At 46.0% G+C, this 20,606-nt stretch overlaps 1 protein-coding gene across 4 annotated transcripts in view; it reads right to left on the bottom strand.

Moving 5' to 3' along the window:
• Positions 1-20,606, bottom strand: part of ADAMTS16 (ADAM metallopeptidase with thrombospondin type 1 motif 16) — a 180,551-nt gene that overhangs the window by 42,407 nt on the left and 117,538 nt on the right. For all 4 annotated transcript variants that reach the window (XM_034959712.2, XM_034959711.3, XM_034959714.2 and 1 more), the window contains exon 18: positions 16,091-16,217. In XM_034959712.2, coding sequence (XP_034815603.1) covers positions 16,091-16,217 — 127 coding nt within the window. The remainder of the gene's footprint in view (positions 1-16,090; positions 16,218-20,606) is intronic.

Here is a 20,606-nt window from a genome sequence, read left to right as displayed (position 1 = left end):
TTCTAAAATGTGCTATCATTTAAAATACATTATATTTACAAACATCTATAAATAAACAAAAATAGAAATAAACATAAAGTCTAAGCATACGGTCTAAATAAACACTGTATCTATTGTTGACTCTGTCACCCCCAACTTAAACACATGCTCCTCCAGGACAGGGAGCTTTGTCTGTTTATTCACTAAGGTGTCCCAAGGGCCTGACACATAGTAGACACTCAATTATATTTGTTAAATGAATCCATGAAGTTGATATATCTTTTGGAATTTATATAACAAACCTAAGCAAACAAAAGTCAGGCAATCATTAGCTTCTAGACAAATAACATTTTATACATGTAAGAAGATAGAATCAGGGAGCTCTGTGTAGCTAGCAACAATAATAAGCAGTGATGACAATGAGTAACCATGGGCTCTAATCACATAAGCAGGACGGAGGGACACGAATTTGGTGGTAAGAGAGCTGAGTGATATAAAACTGATAAAAGGTGCCACAAAAAGGCTAAGTCCTCACCTGCAATGGATAATAGGATAATCTTTAAAATCAATCAATAGAAAACGGCTATCATGCATGTTATTTCCAAATATCAGAATACCAGAACGGAGAACCAAAGTCACTGGAATTCTTGGCACTGGGTCATTGAGGTTGGAGATGGGGGAGTGGCTGGGGCAGGGAGCTGTGACTTCTCATAGACGGCTTTAAAGTACAATACAATGAAGGGTTTAAACAATGTTCATGGGGTGACTAAGTAATAAAAGTTCACTGAAATAATAGATGTCAGAAACAAAAACCTACATTTAGTTTAAATGTTGAATTTTAGCAATTTAAACAGATTCTTCTCTTTACTTCTCTTTAGTCTTTTTTTTTTCTTTTTTTTAAGACAGAGTCTTGTTCTGTTACTTAGGCTGGAGGACAGTGGCATGATCATAGCTCACTGCACCCTTGACCTCCCAGGTGCAAACAGTCCTTCTGCCTCAGCCTCCTGAGTAGCTAGGACTATAGGTGCATGCTATCACACCTGGCTAATTTTTAAAATTATTGCTATTTGTGTAGATGGGGTCTCACTGTGTTGCCCAGGCTGGTTTCAAACTCCTATCCTCAAGTGATCTTCTTGCCTCACCCTTCTACAGTGCTAGAATTACAGGGGTGAGTCACCACACCCAGCTTAGTCTTTGTAAATTAAGGAAATATATCATAAATGCATCAAAACAACGAAAAACTCCTAATTATTGGAATTTCATTTGGCGTAAAAGTAAAATCAGACTCTGGGACAATGTGGGTGGCTGGAGCTGAGAGAGGAATTCTTGCATGGATTCTTGCCTTGCATTGGATCCAGACAAACCCGTGCATTCTAGGAGACTGTGGTCTTCCTTTATGATGACTGCAATCATTTCAAACCTTGAAATGATTCTGTGCGTTCACTGGTCAGCCTGGTGAGCAAGCGCCCCTCTCTAGCACGTTGGCCCTGTAGCTCAGGGGCCATTTCCAAACCATGTAGTCCGTGGCAGGTGTTGGGCTGTCTGTCACTCAGTAAGTATCTGCCGAGTAACTGAACACATGCTGTAGTATATATTATCTCCCTGATAAAAGCTGTCTTGGTGAATGGGGAGGAAGCCTGGTTTTCTTCTGTGATGCGGCTGAAGCATCTGTCCTTCCACTGACATTTGACTGTTCTTTTAAATTACATTAGCAAACCTCATGCTGGGAGACAGCATAAGGGGAGATTTCAATCCAACTCTGTCATTGAAAATCACAAATTCTAAATTAGTGACATCTTCATAAATTTCATGTCCAACACATTTAGCATCTGCGATTTTCAGAATCAAAGCGTGGTTTAAAAGACTGCAGCGTTTCACCATGTTTTCTTTAACAGAGTGCAGTGCTCTCGAAAATGAGGCCTCAGTGAGTATCTTGAAAGAAATCGTGACACTAAAACATATTTATTCTTAATAAACACAGGGTTAATGAAGATTTTTTTTTTCATTTTCATTCATTTTGTTTTGTTTCTTGTTTTTGGCAAGAAAAAAGAGAAAAATGAGGCTAGTGGTCATACTCTGAGGGAGATGTTCTCTTTCTGGGGCCAGTTGTGCTGGGTCCCGTTTCTGGGCTCAATAGTCCTGGCTGACCCCACTCCAAATGCAAGCAGCCCCACTGTGTGAATCAGGGATGCCTTCTCTCCTGCTCGCTGGCCCAGCCTCCCCAGAGACTGTCCATGCTAGTGTGTCTGCTGCGTAGCGCCTGGCTCTCGGCCTGCTGCTTTCCAACACCCCTTGAAGAATGTGCACAGAAAATCTAGGAACTCTGCATCACGGGTCTGTAAAAAGATTTAATCTTCAGTTTAAGCTCACTTAGCTCTTTGTATAAATTACTTATTTCTCAGAGTTTTAAGATAATCCTGTGTGAGTAATCCTGGATATTTAGCAAGTTACAGTAATTTACACTCGGGTCTGTCTTATCTATTTTAAATCAGAAAGTGGTGGTCTTATAGAAGAATATATCACTTCCAGCAGTAGTAGAAATAGAAGAGAATAAAGATAATTCTACAGATTCGTTAGAAATGAGCAGAGACATGAAACGATAAGATGAAGAAAAGAAGACATGGTAAGTAGAAGACATACAATAAATCGGTGGACCTAAATCCAAATATAACCACACTCCATAAGAAGAGATTCAGCTTATGTTAAAAGAAAAGATAGGTTTGGCCGGGCACTGTGGCTCACGCCTGTAATCCCAGCAGTTTGGGAGGCCAAGATGGGTGGATCACCTGAGGTCAGGAGTTCAAGACCAGCCTGACCAACATGGCAAAACCCCTTCTCTACTAAAAATACAAAAATCAGCTAAGCATGATGGTGCATGCCTGTAATCCCAGCTACTCGGGAGGCTGAGACAGGAGAATTGCTTGAACCTGGGTGATGGTGGTTGCGGTGAGCTGATTGCGCCACTGCACTCTAGCCTGGGTGACAGAGTACGACGCTGTCTAAAAAAAAAAAAAAAAAAAAAAAAGATTCTTCACTTGATAAAATTAAAATCCAGCAGAATATTATTTACTAAAGACATAGGTAAACCCAATGACACAAACATTTAAAAATAAAAATAATTAAGAAATGTAAGCCGAGTCAAAAAATAATAATAAATGGAGCTGGTGCCCGTAGTGTTAATTTCAGACAAAATAAATCATAAATTGGAAAGCAAGATCAGAAATAAGGATGGTCATTACTTAATAACAAAAGAACAATTTATGCAGAAACTATAACTATCTAACAATACAAAGTGGAATTTTAAAGTCAATTGTAAAGTAAAACTAAGAGAAAAAATGGAAAAACAATCAATCATAATGTGAAATTTTAATAGACTTCTCTCAGAAGCAGAGAAAGTAGACAAATATAAGAACATAACAGATTTAAATAAATAACTATGGAATTTGATCTAGTTGTCATATGAATAACCCTATTCAGAACACATTCCTTGATTCTCACGGGAAATGTTCATAACAAACTCCCATTGTTAAGCCATAAAGGAAGTCTCAAAAATGCCAAAAATAAGATAACTTTAAAACTTCCTTTGATTTCAATATAAGAACACTTTAAATAACAGAAAAAAATGTACCCTGAAGCTTCCATACATTTGGAAATATAGAACCACAATTCTAAATTATTGATGGGTCAGAGAATAGAGCAATGGTGCCTAATTTTATCTAAAAACAATATATTGTGTTCTTCCCTCCAACCCCAGAACCTTGATTCTGAATGAAGCTTGCAGTTTTCAGCAAATATTTCAGGAAGCACTTATGAGCACATTTGCAGTAATTGCATGGACATAGATATAGATTTGTAATGCAAGCTATCTATTCCATCTATCCACCAGTTTGTTTTGCATTCTCATTCCAAAATATTTGAAGCATGTGCCACGGTTTTAATTATTAGGGGACAGTTACGCTGAGTGTAGGAAATCTTAGCGAATTTTAGAGCCAACCACACTGAGTCCCAGAAAACAGAAATGAAAAATTTAATGATTTAACCTAAATAACCAGCTAAGTTTCCTGAAAACCAGAAGTATTCTTTAGTTCACAAGGTATCTTTCTGCCCTTTCTTATATGGATGATATACATATATGTGTGTATATATATATATATATCTGTGTGTGCATGTATGTATGCATATATATGTGTATATATGTATATATGTATATATACATATATACACATATATACACATGCACACACATATAGAATACTAAAAATGTGCTAAAAGTAAAGCAACCAAGATGTCCTTAAGCAGGTGACTGGATAAATAAACCTGGTGCATCCAGACAGTAAAATGTTATGCAATGCTAAGAAAAAATGAGCTACAGAAAGACATGGAGGAAACTTACACGCATGTGACTAAGTGAAAGAGGCCAATCTGAAGGGTTACATGCTGTATGATTCCAACTATATGACATTCTGGAAAAGGCAACACTGTGGAGACAGTAAATAGGGCAGCGGTTGCCAGGGGTTGGTGGGGAGGGAGGATGAACAGGCAGAGCATGGAGGATCTGCAGGGCAGTGAAGCTCCCCTGTATTATACTATCATGGTGGATTGATGTCAGAATACATTTGTCCAGACCCACAGCATGTATGACACTAAGAGTGAGCGCCCATGTAAACGATGGACTTGGGTGATAGGGATGTGTCCATGTGGGCTCACAAATTTTAACAAATGGAGCACTCCGGTGGGGAATGTTGATGGTGGGGAACGGTGGACGAGTGTGGGCCTAGGAAATAGATGGGAATGCTCTACTTTCTGCTTAATGTTGCTGTGAAATGAAGCTAAAACTGCTGGAAAAAAAGGTCTTTAAAAATAAATTAGTAAATAAAACAAAACACATACACATACAACACAATGAAAATCAAGCAAACAAAATATAAAAACTCAAAGTACAAAATACCTTACAGGACTACTTAAGGCACATTTCTAGATGTACAATGACACATTCAAATTCAGAAAGTTAATGTTGTATCCCCACTGCTTCTGCAATGGTTTCTATGTTCCTTTTCAGTGTTTCATGAAATAAGTTCAGTTAGTCTGGCTTACGGTTTATTGTGTTTGTCTATAGTTATCACTTGATTTTCATTAGAGACGTATGCAGGCCAATGTCTGTACCTGCTTAAATACATTTCAAGCTCATTGTTTTGGTGCGAAGTCACATTTTCCCCAGGGGAGACACAGTAAGGTGTCGTCTTTTATACCTCAGAATCAGCACACTGAGGTGATCAGACAGTTTTAAGCCACGGCATTCCTACCTGATCTGGTGACATCACACTGTAGCTGAACAGCTCCCTAACAGTGTTTATCTTTTATTTCATACATTTATTTATTTATTGAGACAGGTTTTCACTCTGTGGCCCAGGCTGGAGTGCAGTGGTGCCATCAGTGCAACCTCTGCCTCCTGGGCTCAAGTGATCCTCCCACCTCTCCCCCCCAAGTAGTTGACAGCACAGGCGTGTGCCACCACATCAGCTAATTTTTTTGTATTTTTGGTAGAGCTGAGGTTTCACCATGTTGCCCGGGCAGGCTGGTCTCGAACTCCTGAGCTCAAGCCATCCACTTGCCCCAAAGTGCTGGGATTACAGGCGTGAGTCTCTGTGCCAGGCCCAGCACTCATTCTGGAGGGGCCACAGCACTTCTGGTTTCCCTGATTAGACTGAGATTGGTTAGATGTCTTTGCAAAGGGCACAGTGGAGGGCAAACAGGACCCAAAGACGATCAGGTGGGCCTCAGCACGGTGGCTTCTGTGGGTGAGACACACAGTCCCGTGTCCACCCCACTGGGCTCTCTCTCAGCAGAGAGGGCAAACCTTGGGATCTACAGAACGAAGCTCTAATGACTCTGGAAGGGCCCCTCATGGTTACTTCTTCCCCCTGCAAGTACTCCAGAGTTGAGTAAAACTGGCTCTCATTCCAGAAGCACAAAGAAAGTAACTGCAGAGAGCCACTGCCCGCGGACCTTTGAGGCTCACACCCACGATCTGACAACAGTATAGAATGGCTTCTTGAACTCAAGTAATGAATGCATAGTAGATTTGCTAAAACACCAAGCATTCTAATACAATCCCCAAATATTCCAGAAAGCCATGTTGACACAGAAGTGGGGCTGCCTGCCACCCTGACTGTGCCGTTCGTGGGCCCCAGCACAAAACAAACGCGCCAGGCCCCTTGTTAAAAATCCTTTGGGGCCGGGCGCGGTGGCTCACGCCTGTAATCCCAGCACTTTGGGAGGCCGAGGCAGGCGGATCAATCACCAGGTCAGGAGATCGAGACCATCCTGGCTAACACAGTGAAACCACATCTCTACTAAAAATACAAAAAAAAAATTAGCCAGGCGTAGTGGCGGGCGCCTGTAGTCCCAGCTACTCAGGAGGTTGAGGCAGGAGAATGGTGTGAACCCGGGAGGCGGAGCTTGCAGTGAGCCGAGATTGCGCCACTGCACTCCAGCCTGGGTGACAGAGCAAGACTCCATCTAAAAAAAAAAAAAAAAAAAAAAAAAAAATCCTTTGGAATTTCATATCAGCAATAGCCGAGAATAAAACTACATAGGAGGCTCCTCTGAGCAGGGAGCACTGGGGGCTGCGCAGGTCTCACTCCCAGGAAGCCCATCCTGCTGCTTGGGAACGCTCAGCTACTTAGATAATTAAATGAACCGAGATGTTCACTTCTCCAGCATTCCTGTGAGCAAAACCCTCTCCTACACAAACACCACCTAAGCAACCAGGTTTCTTTTCATTCCCTTGGTAACGGGTGCATTACTGGGTGATTAGTATTTTCACGGCCTCAGATCGAAAAGAGATAAGAAACTACAGAAAAGGAAATTGCTCCCCCCTTTTCATTGCAAGTGTTTCTATAGGAGAGCAGTGGAAATAAAGCTGCCCTGCTGAGCCTTATCTTTCATTTCTAGAGTGTGCAACCAGCAGGCAGAGCTACGGACCCATGTATCTTGGTTGTAAAAGGAGTTATTCCACTAATGGGTTTGTATAAGCAAGAAGAATAAGCCATCCAAATATCAAGTGGAGACGGGGCTACAGAGAAAACAAAGCATTTAATCACGATATGTGATCCAGGCTCTTACTCGGCATTACCTAGACTCTAACTTGGCATCCCTAGAAGAGTCCTGAAAACAGAGGGGAAGTCTCCATTTACCATCTGGAAAGCATTTCCTCTTGTATCTTCAATCCCCTGTCCCGGCAGGTGTGTGATTAGTTTTAATGCTTAGAAAACGAGAGTTAAGATGAATGACCCGAAGAGCCACTCCATTTAGATAAACTGAGAAGTATAAAGGGAATAAATATTTGTGTGATTTATCATCCATGATTCAAAAGCAAGTGATAAAAAGGCCTGATTCATGCTAGAATGCAGATGGAGGCGGGGCAGCCTCGGGAGGGCCGTAGGCTGCTTGTCTGGGCAGTGCCCGCGCAGGGAGGAGCCTCCGTGTGAGGGAGGAGCGGAAGGAGCGGGAGCCACAGGCTGCACAGCTCCCCCGTCCTGGAGGAGCCACTGGGAATTGCTGATGCCTGTTATTTCTCCAGGATACTCCTGCTGGCCGAGGCTGCACAGCCATTTTAAGAGAATCTCCAGCAAGAAGACTTCTAGACACCCAACACCCTGCCCCCTGCAGAGATTTATGACTTAGGGGTCCCATCTGGCAATGCAATTGCAGGAGCCTGCAAGGCTGCAGGACGGCCTCTGGGTGCTGAGGAGGAGGCTGGGGCTCCAGCCAGCACAGCAGGTTTCCTTTTTCATTTAAGTTAAAGGTGATAAGGCTGTGGATTAAGATGTTTTACAGGTTCCACCCCTCAATCCTTGTGGGACCCTCCTTCAAGTTGAACATGAAACACCAGATCACACCCCACTGAGCCCCACTTAGTGTCTGACAGAGCACGAACTGTGGGGAAGGAGAGTGCGGCTTATTCCCTCGGGGCTGTGGCTCCAGCTTTGCCAGGCTGCTGAGGACAGAGCTCGGAGTACCTGCAGCCCAGAGGCCAGGGAAGCCTCTCAGGGAGGCAGAATTCAGTAAGAAAGATGCACACTCCATCCTCAGAGAAACGGAACATGGGTTTCCTGAACATTTAATCAGGAACAAAAAATTGTTAGTATCCAGGACATAATAGAAATATATTTTGCATTTCAGAAGAAAAGTAAAGCAACATTTTAAATGAAAATCTATGTTCCCAACTCAGTTGTTAAAATAATACAATGAAACAACAATCCCCAAGGGTTGACATATGCCACGTAGGTCCATTATTCTGTGTTTTTGCCATGGATAGTTTTGCTTTATAGACTAAATTCATAATTGTTGTGAATTTCTTTCTCCTTTTACAGCAACAATAATCATAGCCAAGATTTAGTGAGTGTTTATCACACCTGAGAGCGTTTACGTGGAATCCTCACCTTATCCTAGGAGACAGGAGACCTGGATCATGCCCGAAGTGGGGAAGGCAGGGTCGAGCCCAGGGAGGCAGGCAGTGTCACAGCTGCACCTTTGACAAGGTGCAGTGCCGCACAGCGCCTTTGTCTGACTCTGGCCCATGGACATAACCCATGCCAACCAGGCCACTCCATAGAAAGAATTCCAGTGCAGGAGAGTTGTGGGAAGGGAGCCTGGAGATCTTGTTTCTCCTGTGAGACAGAAATTTACTAAGCTCCATGTGCGATCAGGCCCTGGCTATTTGTGGGTGATGGATGGGGAGATCCAGTTGGTTCTCCTTAAGATTCTCCCAGACAGGAAAGCATGGCATTGGGTTCACAGAGAGGCTTCTGTATTGTCTCAAAGTTTCCCCTTTCAGAGGGCAATATGAACATTCCAAAATATGAGGTCCACATGTCAAAGGGTGCCATCGGATGGAGGGCTCCAGGGTTGACTGAAGTGGATTTGGGGCAGCCTCAGTCTCATGTTTCTACTTGCTGTAGGATACATCAGCTCCAGCTCCCCCTAGACTGGCCCTCTGCTGCTGAACTGCACCTTTTCTTCCAGCACACAGTGCTCTTGACAGCATGTGTGTATTAAACCGTGTTTGAAAGAGTCAAGTGTAGAAGATAGGACACAGCAGAACGCAGGGATGTCTTCGGCTCCAAATCTCTCAATACCAGAAAGACCAAGCGTAGAGAGGTGGAGGCAGAGGAGGCCCAGCCAGAAAAACAACAGGAACCACTGGGTGAAATGGGTCACTTATATGGAAAAAATAGTAACTTCCAAAGGCTCCTCTAGAGGCTCGGGACCATCTGCCCTTTGTGATGGGAGGGAGGGCAGAGCAGCGGGGTTGGAGGCACAGGGAGATTCTGGCAGGAGGAAGGGCTGGTCATTGCTTCCTTCTCTTTAGTCTGAGGTCCCAGGTGGAGAGTGTGGGGCAGGGAGATGGAGGAGATTGCAGGTGATGTGAACTCAATGTCCTGGGAGGTGGGGAGCAAATGACCCAGGGGCAGGTGTAAGGATTGTGTACCATCCTTGGGTGGCCACACTTTTAGAGTGATAACATGGGATTTTGGGGGTAGCATTTACTGCTGAGCTCCATGTGCACAGTGGGTCAAGAGTTGGGGGTATCCAGGCTGAGGTGACCAGGGTAGTATAGGGGAGCAAGGGTAAAGCAAGGCAGCTCAGGTGCTGGTGAAGGGAGGGTTCCAGCACTGCCACGGACTCTGGCCTGGTTGGGGGCTCTGGGGTCCTGGGCAGTGAGCGGTGGGAAGATCAGCCATGCAGTGAGACAGAAGGACAACTTCAGTGTGGATCTTGAAGCATAGGAGCTGCATGACAAGAGGCATGGCCTGTCTGGAGAGGGATGTTAAGGACCGAGAGGTCACAGGTGAGGTGTGTATGAGCTCAGAATGTGGCTGAGCTGCACCAACTAGACCCAGCAGGCATGGCTTAACAAGGGAGGGAGCGGTTCCCTTTGTGCGAGTCTGAGCTGGTGGGCAGTTGTGGGGTGGGGGAGCGCAGTCCTTCTCCAGGTCACCAGGCTCGACTACCTCTGTCTTGGCCCTCCACTCCCCTAGAAGGTGACCCCTGCCTGAGGGGCTGCAGCTGCTCACTAAGGCCAGGGCCTGCTGCAGCCACAGAGGTGGGCAGAGAAAGAGGAAGGAGCAGCTGCCTCTTGAGGGCTCAGCCTGGAGGGCACAGGCTCACATCCCATGGGCCAGACCTTAGCCTAGGAGGACAGAAACAGTGTCCAGTCGGGATCCCTGTGCAGGTGGGTGTATGCAGTGTATGGGGCAGCGGCTTCTATTAACTAAGACGGGAAGGAGAAATGGACCTTGATGGATACCTCTGGGCAGTTATTGTTGATGGCAGGAGTGAGAGACCGAATCAGGGGAGACCATCTGATGGACAGTCAAGGAACAGAGAGGTAGGTGCGTTGGAAGGATCCCACGGGTGGATTTAATGTTGACAAACTGACCACAGCAGTAGCAGTCGCAGTCGCAGTAGCTGTGGTGACCGAGCGTCTGATGAGACCTTCGTCTGCAGTGCTACGGTGAGTCAAGGATACCGCAAATGCTCCTATCTTGGGGTCCTCCCAGGGGAACTCCTGAAGGAGGCTGACGTGAGGCAGATACTTTACATGGGAGATACGTGGGAACATACAAATGTGGTTTAGATGTATTAAGGAACAGTTGATTCCAGAAGCTTTGTGATGTCTGAGTAGTGCCTATTTCTCAATGGTGGCAATCCAGACAGGATCTGTCAAGTTTCTCTACAGAACAGCCCCAAGGGAGAGTGGGGTCACAGAGCTTATAATCTCGGGATGTGACTGCACACATTTTCTTTTTGTCATCTCACAGCCAGGCAAACTGAGGCATAAAGAGGTGCAGCCACTTCCCCAAGGCCACACCGCAAGCCTGAAGTGTCTCTTCCTGGCCTAATGGGACCATGGTTCATCCGTGTCTCCTACGAACACCTATTAAGGTCCCACGTGAGCCAGGCACGATTCTCATCCCTTGGGATGTGTCAGTGGACAAAGCAAAGATCTGATTCCGATATGGGAGCGGGGCAGGGAAGTGCTGGGAGGAGAAGGGGGGGTCCCTGGTGAGGGCTCCACTCTCGGGCCTGTGCCCATGGACCTAGGTGAGGACAGACATTTCTGTTTTCATGCCCAAATGTTGCATTTTGCAAGACCACCCTGGCCCACTATGCCCCCATCCTGGGCCTATAAAACCCCTGAGGCCCTAGCCAGCACATAGACAAGCGGCTGGCCGTCGAGCGAAACATATTGGTGGAAGAACACACAAGTGGTTTGACATCAAGAGAAGCACATCGGCAGAGGGGCACGCTGACAGGCACCAGCAGATGCCGGCAGGCCATCAACCAGAGTTTGTCTGGGACGGTCGGAGGAGGACTCAGCTGTGGAGCAGCCCAACTCCAGGGGAAAGACCACTTACCCATTCCATCCCCTTTCTGGCTCCCCGTTCACCTCGCTGAGAGCTACGGCCACTCAATAGAACCTTGTACTCATTCTCCAAGCCCATGTGTGATCCAATTTTTCCAGCACACCAAGGCGATAACCCAGGATACAGAAAGCCCTCTGTCCTCGGGATAAGGCAAAGGGTCTAATTGAGCTGATTAACACAAGCTGCCCAGGGACGACAAACTTAGAAGAGCACACTGTAACACATGCCCACTGGGAGTTCAGGAGCTGTAACATTCACCCTTAGACGTTGCTGTGGGGTCGGAGCCCCACAACCTGCCCATCTGCCTGCTCCCCCTAGAGGTTGGAGCAGTGGGCCACCAAAGAAGTGAGCCACGCCCTCATCGCACACCCTGCGAGGGGGAAAAGGGAGCTCCTCCCATTTCAATTCCAAAGAGATTTTCCCACATATTTAGTATGAAAATTCTGCACCAGGAACAAAGATTTATCTAAGTGAATACAAGAGGTGAGGATGTCATTCTTGGATAATGGTTGGTGGTAAGGGCAATTTTGCCTGACAACATAAGGCTGCTTAGATTTCCATTACTGAAATTCAATAATTCTATTATGGTCTTGCTTGGAAAGTGATGTTTTGACAGATTTAAAACAGGGTGAGATGATGTAGAAACAGCAAACCACTAAGAGTGACAGTAAACGAGTGCCACATAATCTGTTGAGCATGTTCTACCTGAGGTTTGGTTGAAGAAGAAGTATGGGTAACACCAGGAAGAGTAGCCCCCAGGAGGAGGAGAGCTCCCTTCCCACTGGGGCCATCCCCAAAATCCCAGGTTTCCTCTTGCAGTGAGTGTCAAGTAGGACGTCCCTTTGGGCAGTATGGGGGAGGCGGCAAGAAAGAAAACAAACAACCAACAAGCAGATTGCAACAATGGGCAACTGTGATTTAAATGAACTCTTCTGCTCTTTCAAGAAAGAACTGAAGCAGCTGCCAGCATTCTCCCCATGTGGTAGGGCGGAGGCCCGTCCTAGGGAAAGGACTTAGTTGCTCCCCTCTGTCGTTGCTTTTGCTTCTCTCTGCTGCCCTGGGGTCACCAGCTCTCCTGCTTTCTATGCCTGGTCCTGTGGGGTTTGCAGATGCAAAGGGGCCTCTTCAGGGGTGTCCCAACTATCACTTCATATCTGAATTATGTGATACCTCAAAGCACACAATTAGGAGCCCAGACATTGGTAGCTTGTTCCTGTGTTGGGGTGAGTTGTCTCTAGCATTCTCTCTAGATGGGCTTCACAGAGTAGACCAGGGCTGACTAGACTGCAAGGGTATGCTTGATCCACTAACATGACTAGCTTGAGAAATAGCATTCAAGCACTCAACATTTCCAATTACCCTGAGATTTAACATCCTGATGGATTTACTTTCACATGGAACTAGTAACACTAGTCCCTCCTGCATGTGAAAGTCACACACACACACACACACACACACACACACACACTTCTTTAAGTCTAATTTACTGGTTTCCCCACTTCACAGCACTGGTAACTCGGTGCCTTGAGGAACCACAGATGCTTCTCCCTTAACAAACCTGGACTAAACACAGTATGGAGAGAGGAATTCAGCACAGGAAGTGATGCTCCCAACTTCCATATGTCAAGGCAAGGACCTGCAATTAAGGTTACAGTGGTGTCAACACCAACTGGAACACAAGCAGACCCCACTGTCCGGGGAGCAGGGGGTGTGAGGTCAAGTTGGTGCAGCAGTTGACAATGTTCTGTCCTTGGCCAAACTCTAGCCAGGTTCCTCTGAGCCCACTTCACCACAAGGCCTCACCTTGGCTTATAAAGTCATGAACAAACACCAACATGGTTTCTAACAGCTCAAGGCTACATCCCTAAGATAACCCCAGCCCCTCTTAAAGTGCCTGTCTGAGAAATGTCAAGGCTTCCCAAAGAATTTCCTGTTTGTTCTGGCTGACACCTGAAGATAGGACTCCTGTCTCCCAGTCTCTGTGGGAAGGTGGGAGCCTCACTTCTATGACCGCCAGTTGGCAAACCGAGATTCCACAAGGACCAACCCTTCTTCACGCTTTTTGCAGTTCTTCACCTCCCCACCTCTCCCAGGTTCAGCCCCTTCCCGCTCTTCTATTCTCCCTGTAAAATGCCCAGTCCCTCTGCTGATCGAAGGTGAGTTCACTTCAGGCCACAATCTTTTCCCTATTGCAGCAGGGATCACTGACTAAAATCTGTCCTGACCACCTTACCTAGTGTTTGGCTTTGTTTGTCTTTGACACAACTCAGCAAGGGGCCTCCATTTCCTTTGGACAGGAAGATCACTTTTGCTGACAACTGTGCCATGCTACATTCTGCCTCAGCCAGCCATGGGGTTTATTTCCTAAACGATGAGGGTGTGTCTGTATTTGGTGTGTTATTCCAGGCACAGAGGGAGCCCCTGGTGAGTGGGTTGTGCTCTTGTCATGGAGCTCAGCATAGGCTAGAGGCCTGTCTGGGTGGGAAAGGCCAGCAGCCAGCTCTCCTGCAGTGGCCCACAGGGTTGGCTCAGGGACAGCTGAGGGCCGTGGAGCATCGTCGTGTGTGTCCATCAACTCCACAGGCCCTGGCTGACACTGGGAAGGTCCCCCAGAGGGTGTCCCATGCCTCAGTGTGCTGCATCTTAAGCACTTAATTTCTTGTGTAAATTCCGACTGCATCTCTCCTGATAGCAGATTGTGGGAAGTGGTGCTTCAGGAACCGTGGCTGAGGCAGGGCTGGTGGCTTTATAAGGTGACAGGTCCCCGATCACATCAGGGGCAGGTGTGCTGGGAGGACAAGATCTTCCCAAGGAGGTGTCCTCCTTACTGTGATTGCAAGAGGGGTCCTGGCCCTTCAAATATTGGTAAGTGACCTCCTTCTCTTTACTGAGAGAGAGACCAGGGGTAACACCTACAAAAAGGGACGGTGCCTCCCACCTTCCTGTATTTTATTGCCTCAGGGAGAGTACCCAGCTTCATGCTTTTGAGCCATAGTTCAGCAAACTTGGGATCAATTTGCCAGCTACTGTGGATCTTTATCAAAATGTATGAGATTATTTTGTATTAAGTCTTTGAGTGCCTTGAGCTATTTGAAAGATCTAGTTGGAGTTAGAATTTCATTCTGTAAATATGTGATCTCAGGTGGTTTTTAATAGAGGCAGGAGGCAGAGAAATCTTAGGCAGACAGGGGCAGGTCCCCTGTGAAACCCCAGCTTCAAGCCAAAAAGAATCTGAAACCCACAGACCAGAGCGAGAACTTCCATTCCTGTTTGCCTGCTCTCTTCCGATTGGTTCTTTCTCAATAATGCCTTTTAAGCAATCAAATGTTGCCCTTTCCAATAGTACATATGGCCTGGCCGGCCCCCATCCTGTGCCTCTAAAGACCCCAGGCTCAGTTGGTAGAGGGGAGATGGCCTGACTTGGGGGAGGAGACCTGCTGACTTTGGGAGAAGATGACCTGCCATTCTCATCCCCTCTCCAGCTACCCTCTCTGCTGAGAGCTATTTTTATCGCTTGATAAAATTCTCCGCCCTCACCATCCTTCAGTGGTCAAGCATGACCTCATTCTTCTTGGATGGTGGACAAGAGCTCGGGGCCCACTGATTGTGGGTACCAGAAAGGCTGGCCCTTTGCCCCTGCTGGTGGAGGGCAGCTGCCCCCCACTACAGGGTCGGGGCTGACTGAGCTGCGAACACACCTCCGTCCATTGGGCTGTGGATGATGGAACTAAAAGAGCTAATTAGCACATTAACACCCCCTCTGGGGATTTGGGGTCACGGGCACCCTTGCCTGGGTACCACTGTGTTCCCCTCCAGGCAACATGCCTGGTCTGGCTGTGGGCTCTGCACAGAGCTTGCTCCTGTGTCTTCAGAGTGACCAGCTGGATCCTGTACTCACTTGCTCACATGCTCCCTCCCACAGGGGGCTGAGTTCAGGAGGCCAAGTAGAGAGGCACCCCTGCTGGGAGTCCAGCAAAGAGCCTGAGAAAAATCCTGCCTTGGTTTTCACAACCTTCTGTGACATGTCCCACGTAAAGATGAAGAAAGTGAAGACCAGAGGGATGAAGGCCTTGCCCAGAAGTGATGGCTCCTGACAGTGCAGCAGGACCATGGCTGCCTCAAGGGGCCCTTCCCCACCTCCTGCCTCAGAGAACCTGAGCTTGGGTTTAGGAACTGCTAGGGGCAGTAGCAGTGAGGGTAGAGTGGATGACAAGAGCCCTGGCTTTCTGTGGCTCCAGTCCTCACAGCTGTATGTTTGCAAGGCACTGAGGAATCCAGGGTTCCTTCCCCACTGGCAGGCCTTGTGATGGGTTCTTCCAGCAAGTTTCATTCGGCAAGAAAAGCACACACTAGTGGACAGGACAGCAGAGAGAATGCATCATTATCACCATAGCGTGTTATCACTCCTGCCAGCCTGCAACCAATTAAAGCACAAATACAACAAACAGGACGCCATTCTAAGAATGTCCACTTACAGTCACAAGAATTTCCAGACCACTTCCTGCCTAAACACACTGTCTAGGTCCCTTGTCCAGGCAGCTCTTGTCCCCTTTGCTTCTCCACTGTTATGAGTGACATGATGGCAATCAGCACTTCTCTCTCAAAATCAGGAGCTGCAAGACTCGCTGAGCACGTCTGCAAACTGGGAAACCTGCTTTGATGAACGCGATGCTTCTTACCTGGGAGGACAGGCAGATACTTTGCAAGGCACCAGCCCCGTGACAGGTCGTGTCTTGGGATTGCAGAAGGACGTATTTACTTGAAACTTCAGGTCTCTGTAGCAGCCCTCTCTCACGGTCATCTGTCCTGTAGGCAAGGATGAAATGTAGAATAAAGACTCACATGCACGCCCCACAGTAAAAGGCAGATGATGAGCTAATAAAATCTCTTTCAAAGAATCTTAGCCATACTGGCATGTCTTTGTGTTAATGACCAACTGGCCAACTATTAATACTCCACTTTTCTGACCTGTCTTCATAAGTTGTAATTCGTGAATTTCATTCATTCTAAGATGCACATATTTTCCCTCCATATTTTTATATTAACATCTTTAAAGTCAACATTTGTTTTGCGATTGATGTCATCATACATTTGCTGAAATGTACCTGCTTCTTTTCTACTCTTTCCATAGTTGAAAACACCAGTGGATTTTCAGCAGAAACACCAATATTAAATACACCTCTTCCACATTTCCATTTGAGATGACAACAAGAAACAGTAATAAATCAGCAGGAAACATAGACAACAAACTAACAAGCAGTTTGTCACCAGAGAATGCACAGAGCTAAATCTGAAAGACTAACTTTAACAATCATGACTTAGGTGTTGTATAGAAGGAAGTCAGTGGAAATGGAAGTTTGTTTGGTTCTCAGCCTCTATCTATTTAAGACTTTGTGAACATTCCTATATTTGTTCAATATTTCAATTAATTAAATTTATCCCAAAGGGACTTTAACTTAAGTGAGGTACCAGGAATAGTCAATTCATTGAGATAGAAAGTAGAATGATGCTGGCCAGGGTGTTGGAGGAGGGGGAGTTGGGAGCTAATGTCTAATGGACAGAAAGTTTCCATTTGAGAAGATGAAAAAGTTCTGGAGATGATGGTGGTGATGATCGTACATCAATGTGAATGTACTTAATAGTAGTAAAATGTACATTCAAAAATGGTGAAAATAGCAAATTTTACATATATTTTGCCACAATAAAAAAGAGATACTTTGGGCGGCCGAGGCGGGTGGATCACGAGGTCAGGGGATTGAGGCCATCCTGGCCAACATGGTGAAACTCCGTCTCTACTAAGAACACAAAAATTAGCTGGGCATGGTGGCACGTGCCTGTATTCCCGGCTATCAGGAGGCTGAGGCAGAAGAATCGCTGGAACCAGGTAGTTGGAGGTTGCAGTGAGCAGAGATTGTGCCACTGCACTCCAGCCTGGTGGCAGAGCAAGACTCTGACAAAAAAAAAAAAAAAAAAAAAGAGGCTATAACTAAAAGACACTTTGAGGAATGATATTAAAGAGTGAATGCAAGGCCAGGCATGGTGGCTCACACTTGTAATCCCAGCACTTTCACAGGCTTAGGCATGTGAATCGCTTGAGTCCAGGAGTTTGAGACCAGCCTGAGCAATGTGGCGAAACCCCATCTCTACAAAAAATACAAAGATTAGCCAGGCATGGTGGCATGCACCTGTAGTCCCAGGTACTCAGGAGGCTGAGGGGAGATCACTTGAGCCTGGAAGGTAGAGGCTGCAGTGAGACGAAATGGCACTTCACTGCACTCCAGCCTGTATGATAGAGGGAAACCCTATCTCAAATGAGTTGATGCAGTAGGGGATAAAATAAATAGAACCAAACTAGTGTTGATTTAAAATTAACACACAATATATTCAGATCTAAAAGTGATTTTATCACTCCCCTTGGAAATACCGATGAAGAAGTCCTGTGGATTGGGTGGAACCCCTGTTCTCATTCCTCTGCAGCCCAAGCCGTGTACAACTCAGATGGACTCAGACAACTCAGAGTTTGCTCATAAGGAAATACAACAAAGAGATTGTCTCAGAGAAGCAAAGGAACAGACTGTAGACACGAGGCACAAAAATATCTCATGCCAGTTCCACAGAAGTCAAACCCTTCCTCACTTAAGGAAAATTGAAAGTCTCTAAAATATACACTGAAAACAAGTTTGACATTTTGGGGCTTCTTAGTCAAAAGGAGTGGGGCCTTTCAGAAGGGAAAGTTACACTCCGTACAGTATCAGTTTTCTCAAGTGTAAAGAGGAGGGCAGCTCTCCTAAGTTCCAAAGCAGGAGCCACTGTCGGAGCTCATGGCTCTAAGCCCCAAACCACCCATTTCCTGAGGTTTAGCCCTTTGAGCATTGATAAAGCAGAAAGAGTGGTTACATAGGTCCCTCACAGTGTGGTAAAACCAGTCATCTCTCTGCTAACTTGGCAGAATTATATATGTAACCCAGGTAAGTGGTTTGCACATGGTGCTCCCTTAAGGTGAATTTTGCAATTATTTCTCTGATTTTAGTGATCTCTGATCAGGAATAGGTTATTTAAAAATGACTTTGATATATACTCTAGAAATGTAAGAAAATTATTTTAACATATTGAGCCTCTTGAAGAAGAATATTTCTATGAAAGAACAAGATTTAAACTCTGGAAATGTAAGAAAATTATTTTAACATATTGAGCCTCTTGAAGAAGAATATTTCTATGAAAGTACAAGATTTAAACCACTACACACTAAAAGCAAGAGGGCCAAGGAGGCGTCCATTGAAGATGGACCTCAATCCCTTGGGGCAACAGAAAGGCAATACAAGTAAATATTTCCAGCACTCTGGTAAGTCTGTAGCTTCAACATCTGTTCTAAAAGATCAATTTAGGAAAATCAAAGATGGATTTGGGATTGGCCTTTGAGTGTCCAAAGTCCCCCCAGGCAGGAGAAGTGGAGGTCGGGGGAGGGAGCTGCGCAGGGCAGCCTTCGAAAGGGGATGACACAGCGGGGTGAGAGTAATGCTAAAAGAAAATAAAAACTCGAGATTCCAATTCACTACACCAAAAGGAAAAATGAAGCTGAACGCTGAGTTATGCAAAAAGCTGCCTTTCCTTTTGTTCCTAACAAGAAAGCTGCAGATACAAGGTTAAACATCCCCACTGGTAGCTACTGCATGTTCACCTTATCTTGTGTACAGTGCCGATTTACTGAGTGAGATGAATACTCAATTGATGATTCCCTGCCTGCTCCTTTTCCCTTGCAACCTGTGGATTCAGTAGTGGGACCATAACCTTACTCTTTCCCCTCTAGCCCACTTCTCCCCTTTAAATATTGAAGCTCTCAAAATAAATCATCTTTGGAGAAAGGCACAAACCACAGACTGTGTTTCTGGGATTCTGTATTCCTTTCTCCTGGCCTATCCTTAACCTTGGCAAAATAAACTCAATTGATTGAGACCTGTCTCAGATACTTTTTACAGTAAACAGGGTGGGCTTCTAGAATTATGATGCTCAGCTGCCTGAACCTCGATTCAACAGATGTGTCCTTGTGTTGGAGATGAGAGCAGAAGTGGAATCTGCAGAAGCCTGAGTGGTCACAGGATCCTGCCCCATCAGTGATGCTGGACAAGGCTCAGTTGCAGCTCAGGTGGGACTCAGCAGGCCAGAGACATGCACAGGTGTGTACAGGATTCACAGTGGCTGTGCACGATGACCCAAATGGCTGCACAGTGGAAGTCACTGTGAAAGGAAGTGATGTCCCAGGAATGTATCGCTGTCAGTGTCCCTGAGATAGCAGTGGACCATCTCTGTGAGCCACCACGTCACACCCAGCACAGACACGGGTACCGAGGGGTGGGCAATAATGTGCCCCACATGCCTCATAGTCAAGGCCTCACAGCGGCTCCTGCCCTCAGGAGGGAAGAGCAGCGCTCTGTTGTGGATCAGCTTCTGTTTTCCAGCAAATGAATGTCCTTTTAAAAATGGCATTTCCTTTTAAAAATATACATACACACCCAAGAATGATCAATAAATACTAAAAAAATTAAAAAATATATATATATACACATACACATGCACACATTCCAGCCACTCCCAGATTAAAAGCCCATTTTTTCTGTGTTTCAGCTCTGGACTTCCCAGCCTTGCCCTTCTAGGCCTATGATGCTGTGACCCTGCCCTGCAACCTCTCCTATGTCCTCTGACTCCCCAGGACCATCCACCTGCTGTTCTCTCCACCTGGAGTGCTGTCCTCTACAGCCATGCCTCTGGGCTTCCCCAGCAGGTTTCTTCTCATCCCTTTCAATCAGACTCAAACACCTGCTTCTCTAGATTCCTTGGCTCACCGGTTCTCAAGATTGAGTTGGTATCAGGGCACCCTGGAAGGGCTCATTCATTAAAACATGGAGTGCCAGGCTGTGCTTCTGGATTTCAGCTGCAGCAGGTCTGTGGCTGGGTCTTAGAATTTGCATTTCTAACAAAGCTCGGTTGCTACTGCTGATGCTGGACCAAGGACTACACTTTGAGAAGTGTAAGTCTGCTCTGGGCAGTCTTAGAAGCCACCATTGATTTCTGTTTCAGTTTACCCAGGTGTCATTAGTACACACAGCTCCTAAGACCCCTGTGATCTCTGGAATATGGAATTTTCAGTCCCCACTCCCCCACCTCACCAACATCCAGAGAGGGGAGAGAGGCTTGAGA

The sequence above is a fragment of the Pan paniscus genome, chromosome 4 (genome assembly GCF_029289425.2).
Source record: "Pan paniscus chromosome 4, NHGRI_mPanPan1-v2.0_pri, whole genome shotgun sequence".
Taxonomy (NCBI): domain Eukaryota; kingdom Metazoa; phylum Chordata; class Mammalia; order Primates; family Hominidae; genus Pan; species Pan paniscus.
Note: the sequence above shows the minus strand (reverse complement) of the source record. Positions and strands in the feature narration are given on the sequence as shown.